This window comes from Micromesistius poutassou (assembly GCF_964030765.1).
Source record: "Micromesistius poutassou genome assembly, chromosome: 8".
Taxonomy (NCBI): Eukaryota; Metazoa; Chordata; class Actinopteri; order Gadiformes; family Gadidae; genus Micromesistius; species Micromesistius poutassou.
In genome coordinates this window covers 9,020,723-9,028,230 of record NC_140278.1, presented here as the reverse complement: position 1 = coordinate 9,028,230, position 7,508 = coordinate 9,020,723, and the positions used below count along the sequence as shown (strand labels likewise).

Genomic DNA, 7,508 nt, shown 5'->3' with positions numbered 1-7,508 from the left:
CCTAGTGGCGAATGCACTCAATGAAAACCAGTCGAGTGTGTCCCAGACAACGAATCTAAACGGGCATAATATTACAATACGTCTAAACAACACATAGCACATTTATATGAAATTCATATACATTCGTATTTATTTATTTAACCGACCAGCAAGAACTTCTACTCAGAACCAGTAAAACTTCATGTAATTTATCAGTGCCCTCCCAAAATGAGATTCATTTTTCAAAGCAAATCGGTAAATAGGCTACTGGTAACCTGTTTCATCGAATCTTAACGATAGGCAGTACAAGAAACATAATGAGCGGCTACCATGAATAACAAAGAATTCATGGTAGTCAAACCTGTAAATGACTGGAACGGGTCGCTCCAAAGAGAGAGGGCGACACCATAGGTTACATACATTTAGCGGCGAGAGGAGAGAGAGGGAGGGGGGACTTTGGATACATGTTTCGGATATTGCTTTTCAAAAGTGTCTTAAAGACTCCATATATTCTCCTTGTAGTTGTGGTTTTCCTGTCATTGTCATTTTATTCTCACTCCGGGATTGTTAAATCACGTACGAATTAAGAGACCGGAAATATTGTTGCGGAAGACCGGTATAACGCCAGAATTCACGGTCCTCTCTCAGCCTATTGCGACCATGAACGCTGAAGACAAGCTCCCTCCGCCATGCTTGCCACGTGACTGACACGCCCACCTCAACACATCCAGGAAGTTGTTCATCAGCAACAACACCACACGATAAGAAGGGCGAGAACCTCTGGATTAGACCGATTTGATGACCACTGTAATATAACCTTTATCCTGCTCGATTTTAATGACGAATATAAATCATCCACACAAAAATAGTGTCACCATGTTGGTGCTCTTCACGGTAGTTCTGTTCGTTTTTATCGGCCAAACGGAATGCCAAACTGACGTAAACGTTACACCTCCAGCGAAGCGTAAGCACCAACTCTACTACTTCTACTAGTACTGCTACTACTAGTCATACTACTAATATTACTAATACTACCACTACTATTTACTAGCTTTGTTTGCCACATGGAGTCCTTGCATATCTTTAGTAACTTGTTGCCAGGTATTACTGTGTTTAAAATGCGTCACACTTCGATCATCAATTTCCACTGGGGGAAGTAGAAGTGATCGTTATATAATTTGGAACATAGGTCAGCCTCAGTACGTCTCTAAATAGTCGTTTTCTTTCCCCAGCATGTTCTGCATCCACAACATGTGACTCCTGTGTCCAGTCATCCAAGGTAAGGCTCAGAGGACCTTCTGGTTCATGACATGTTGTTGCGGTATGTAGATCATAACGAAGATAACTATCAAAATCACTTTGGTTATTGACCTGTTTTTTTGCTTTCTGCGTAGTGTTTATGGTGTTACACCAACGACACCTGTACGGATTACCCCGTGAGACACCTGCTCCCTTCCTCAGCGGAATGCAAGCTGTCCGCCGCGCGCTGGGGAGTCTGTTGGGGTGGGTGCTGCGTCTACTGGGACGCACCCTTACGCACACGCACGCGAACGCACGCTCAAACACGCACCAGTACACATGTGTACTGGTGCAGAGTTGTTTTTAAACTGGGACATGTTGCGGTGAAATACAGACAAATGTTCCCTACACAAATAATATATGTATCCATAACATAGTATTTAGGAAAATGTAAACATTATATTATTTGGGGAGGATACTAACCATCACTTCGTCGAGTTTGTTGAACACGAGAGGTACATACTTTGCTCTCGTCTTCTTACCTTAAGCTACGTGTGTACACACACACACACACACACACACACACACACACACACACACACACACACACACACACACACACACACACACACACACACTTTTGTGTTAACAAAAGAGATCTGTACTTTGCTACTTTGTGTTCTTACTTTAATCAACGCATACGTGTATAAGACTCGCTTTCCGTCTCTAGGCACCAGTAATATCAAACACAAGGTGTGTGTGTGTGTGTGTGTGTGTGTGTGTGTGTGTGTGTGTGTGTGTGTGTGTGTGTGTGTGTGTGTGTGTGTGTGTGTGTGTGTGTGTGTGTGTTTGGTGGACTGTCCAAAAATAACCGCAACTTTCCAACATGCAAATATGTGCAAGAGCAGTCTGGTGTCTTAAGTATCGTTTAACAGTTTCGTTTAACAGTTTCGTTTCGTTATTGCCGAGGCAGTAGGTGTAGTTGCGCTACATGGACACTAGGTCGCAGCATTGCTTCATCGGTCTAGTTTCTTTTGTGGTTCGACAGAGCTATTTTTAAAGTAACCCATAATTGTATGCTTAATCATTTTTAAATATTGCATTAATAGGTGTTAATAATAAGTCTTACGTGTGAAACACAATCTGTCACATTATGCACTCAGTATGTTTTACAGCAATTGTCAAAATATTTCCCTGAAATTATTGGGTTCCAGATGACAAGGGCAGATGTTCACTATGCGTCTGTCTTGTTTTTTCTGTCACAGTGAACTTTGAGGCCCTGATTATCGCCATGGCAATGCTGGCAGGGAGCATCCTAATCGCCATATCTGTATGCTGCTGTTGGTGCTGCTGCTGTAGGAGGTGTCGTTCAGGGTAAGACTAAACAGAAGGTGTCATAAACAGGCTGCTGTTACCCAAAGGAAAAAAAGTGACGGTTAAATTACCCTTTTATAGCGCTTTGAAGCATACCGTAAAATGGAGCCACCAGGGAAATGCTTATTAATACAAAGTACAGCATCGAGTGTACTGTAGTGTAGCATCAAAACTCCTTCTCTGGAGAAGAGATTGCTCAGACCCTAAACTAGCCTCAACACAAGATACAATTGTCATGTGTCTGGGGATTTGTGTGATGCTCTTATTATGCAGAAACCAACACGTCAGTCAGATGTCAAAAGTATATAAATAAATACGTGGGGGATTCACAAAGTCAATCAACTGCATTCTGGCTTGACACCCGACTGTCACTCTCGCAAGTATGATTATCCATTTGAAAAGGCCAAGAGATTTTTTTTTTCAACTTTTTCCTCACTTGAAAGGTAAAATATGTTTCATTTTTGGTCTGAAAACCCTGCAACCACTTTCCTCTTAGGGCACGACTTAGATGCATAAAGGAGTTTCTCAAGCCTATTGCACACATAGTTCCCAGTCAATTACTGGGATAACCTTTCAGGCACCACCAGTGATTTTCACGATTCACTCATGCAGCTATGTTGTGGAACATTTCTGTTTTGCACACTTCATACATGGCATTGTAATGTTGGAATAGATGGGCCAAGGGGCAGTCCAGGAGATGGAAGTAAAATGTATGGACTCCGGATAGAGCAGACTGAGAAGAGCTCCCTTATTTCAGAATTGATCCAGTTTTGCTTGAAGATAAAGTTGCACGTCCAAACATGTCATCAGCAAAGTCTTTTGATTCGTAAGCCTGCTCCACGTGAAAGCATCTTACGTCAAACGGACATAACCGTTTATGTGGCTCTTCTTGCAATGTTACTGCTTTATTACAACACAGCTGTTCCGGCAGTGATCCGGATATGTCACTAGTTCTGAGCAGGCTGTGTGTGTGTGTTTGTTTCCAGGCCAGACCGAGATGAGGATCAGTTCGCTAGGAGGAGAGAGGAGATCAGACAGCGTGCTGAAGAGCGGTGAGAGGAACCAGTCCAACATTAGCGTTATCTTTTCTGTTACCTTTTGATTTACTAGCCATGTCTAACGATGGCACCGCAGACAGCCCCCCACAAACGGCCTAGCTATACTATACTATAATATAGTATAAAAAGGACACTTTGTTTTTGTTTTGGGAATTCAAGGCCGCTATTGACCGACTCGCAAATCCTACAAAATTGTCCAATGTTCTTGAGCTCAGGTTACTGGCGCTTATGTCTGCATCCACCCATTGGTTGTGAAAACGTTCACTGATGGAGTGGTGTGTGAGGTTTCGCCATCCTAGGACGCCAAAGTTCATCTTCATCTTATGTTCTTCCGGTGCCTGACTGAATGTTGGAGCTTTGGGTTCTTCCAGTTTCGTCCTGGTTCTCCTCAGCCTCTCGGCATAGCCTGCTGATAGGCTGTTAAATGTATGCGTTCATGCAGAAAGAAAGTTGGGGCGACTGCGGCTTATCATCACTCGCAGGGCTGCAGCGAAAGCTGAAGCGTCCCCAGCTTGCGTACGAGCGAGGGACGGGGAACGTGTCCGGGGTTTATGTCTGCCTGAGCCAGACTTCACTTGGGCCCCTGTGCACGGTTGAGCCATCAGAGCCCCAGTGTTAGTATCAGTGCACTGACCTACATACACAGTGTCTTTCCTGCTAAACGGACTCCCAGGCACGAGGAGCGGATCCTGGGATCAGTGTAGGCAGGCAGGGAGACATCTCTGGTGGAGAGGCAGCACGGAGGAGCCAGGCAGCAGCCCAGGCCCAGCCAGCTGGACACACTGGAAAAGTCGACAGTCAACACACACACACACACACACACACACTCGAAACACATCTCCAACCCCTCGATTTCATACTGCTGAACCAAATCTGCTGTTCCCCCTTCAATCTATCCTAGAGATAAATAGGTTTATTTTACAGCTTTATAATCACCAAGGATGGTCTGACAGTTGTGAGATTTGGTAAAGATGGGGAGAGAGGGAGGGGGTGAGTACTGGTTGTTATGAAGATGGGGAACTTGACTTTCTTGACTTTCTGAAATGTTGAGTCAACTTGAACTGTGATTTCCTTTTAAGCTACGTTTAGCATGTCGATTCAAATCCCCTTCCAAATCCCTCATCCACTCTTCCTCTGTCCTCCCCACTTGTTGCCAGTATCTGTGGCTATGTGGGAGGGGGGGAGGGGGGGTGGTTGTGAGGATGGAGTAGGGTGGCAGATGGCAGGTGGCCCCATCTCGTCTCTCGGTTGCCCTGATTGCTCACAGATCACAACCTGGCAACAAAGTCCCCGCCTGATTTACGCCTACCCTTTGTGTGAAGATGGAGTGGATTTAACGCCCCCTGGAAGTCAAAGGCACAGGGAAAACAGCTTGGCAGCTCCTTTGTGTTCCCCCAGAACAGGCAGTGTGCAGGGCTGACAAACGGGTGCTACTACGCTCGCTGTGTGAAGCATGGCCACTTTCACTGTCAATTAGCCATGTACATTATGGGATGTAAACACGTGACGTGAAGTCGATACCCGGGACCCTAAACACACGTTGCAGGGTTCTGCTTCTTCAGTGTGGTTTTTTTCCCATGATGCATCAGCAGTTTTAAGGGTGTTTTTTTTCTTTATTTGAGTCTTAAAGTGGTAGCTCCTAAGGTAATACCGTATGGGGTCATCAGAAGTGTTGTTATTTTATTTTTTTACATATTTTACACGCTTACTCTTGATGTTTCCAGGACCGGGGAGAGAAAGAATCGGCATGAGGATATCAGGAGGAAGTATGGTATGTCTCCACACACACACACACACACACACACACACACACACACACACACACACACACACACACACACACACACACACACACACACACACACACACACACACACACACACACACACACACACACACACACACACACACACACACACACACACACCTCTCTGTGAACCTCAGTTTCGCATAAATGCACATTGTGCCGTATTTCGTCTTGCATTCCAACTGCGTAGTTGTTGACTATTGTTGCTGTTTGGTAGCAGCAGAGAATTAATCAGCACTGCCAGAAGCACAGAGAACAGAAGGGTAACACCAACTCCATTTGAACACACCTATTGGACGGTGATTCATCTTTGTTTATATCACCTCCTAATGATGTCTGCTGGTTTTCCCTTCTTGTTACCGGACCGAGAACATCAAAAGCGATTGATTATTGTTTTCCTCCTTCAAGCAGTCAATATAATGTATTTTTCCTTGGTGTCAATAATATCTATCGTTTTCTCCCCCTTGTATGAGGCACGTATTTTGATCGCTCTGGACATGTCTCTCTACACAGTAAACAGAGAGTTGTGTACCTGAGGATGATGGAATTCTAGAAAGTCTCTGCAGGGTGTAGTGTGTTCAGTGTGCTCAGTCAGAGAAGCTTACCACCCCCCCCCCCCACCCCCTCTAGAGGTTGAAATTGGTTCTTCCACCACATAGTCAGTATCCTGACACTGCATGTATGGAGTCCCTCAGCAAATAGCATAAGGTGAACGCTAACTATAGAAGTCATCGTCCCGATATTTATCAAGCCGTCTACGACCTCTAAAAACAAATGTATTTTGTTCAAGCAAATCAGTTGAAATCTAGTTCATACCAGTATTGACGTCATATAATAAAGCAATGTATGACCTTTTTAAGGTCGTAGGACCCCATGCTCTTTATCAGTACATCCCTTCGTGGAGTTTGTGCAGAAACAAATCTCCCCGATCCGTAGACATCTTGGGAGGCCATGGCCCGTCATTCTTCACAACGTTTGAATGACGTGGACATAATTTGAAATGCCCAGACAGAACAGCACGGGAGGAATCTTTCAGTTGTGCACGGGTGCACGTACGGGCACGCGTCTGTCGTTCTGGTAAGCGACGGTGAGATGAGCTACCTGGTTATGCGATGCTGACATTGTGTTCTGCACGGAGGACGTGACAGAAGTGATGGATGACCGTTCAGTCTGTGCATCCTCCAGGGGAAGGCCTCGCGGTGCCACATGCACTACACCAGTACATTGTTCTACGTCGCACCGCTTTACTATGTCCAAATATGTTGAGGTGGCCTGTGCCCTTCCTGCTTTGTCTGATTTGAAGAAGAAAAAAGGGTAATATATTTTGATTGTTTTTATTTTATGGTCACTATTAATCTGACTTCCCTTTCCGTCCTCCAGGTTTGATGGCGGATTCCAACAGCCAGTACAGCAAGCTTGAGAATGAGTAAATCAAAAGGATAGGAGAGTGGGACGCGCACATGCACACGCACACGCACACACACACACACACACACACACACCAGGCAAAGTTCTGACTAGCCTTGCTGACCTAAATTTTCGCTTAACCATGATTCAATTCAGTTATACTAAGACGTTTTAAGTCAAATCCTGCTTTTAACAGCTCTTTTTCCTTGTATTGACCAGACACAGATTGTTATTGTACATAATCTTAATGATGAATGAAGAAGAAATTCATTTTTTGTGTGCCTGAAGTGAAGCAGTAGTAGCACTGATTTGTATTTTGTTTTTAAACATTCTTTGTCTCTTTTCTTCTATTAAATGTTATGTTAAGCCCGTGTTCAGATCTGTTGTCACTTTGGGTGAAACTGCAGATAACCACAATTTATCCAAATGTTCAGCGACTCAGGAAGTACTGAATGTTCTGCAATCAGCCCTTCATGATTTGATTGAATTATTAAGTGAAACCAAATAGAAATTCAGGGTGATTATCAGACCAGGCAAACCCCAGACTTAGAACAACAGGGTAGATGTGAATACATCTTTGCAATTCAAACATATATTGTCCAATATTTATTTTAAGTCCAAGTATTGTGGTGCATATACAATAA

General features: G+C 44.2%; 1 protein-coding gene across 1 annotated transcript; it reads left to right on the top strand.

The window, feature by feature from the left end:
- The first annotated feature begins 715 nt into the window (after positions 1 to 715).
- Positions 716 to 7,230, top strand: LOC311351314 (pituitary tumor-transforming gene 1 protein-interacting protein). Its single transcript, XM_084471428.1, has 7 exons — positions 716 to 943; positions 1,212 to 1,258; positions 1,374 to 1,482; positions 2,484 to 2,592; positions 3,579 to 3,644; positions 5,375 to 5,421; positions 6,838 to 7,230. Exons 1-7 carry the CDS (start codon positions 817 to 819, stop codon positions 6,885 to 6,887), a joined length of 555 nt encoding a protein of 184 aa, XP_084327554.1. The 5' UTR covers positions 716 to 816; the 3' UTR covers positions 6,888 to 7,230.
- The last annotated feature ends 278 nt before the right edge of the window (positions 7,231 to 7,508 follow it).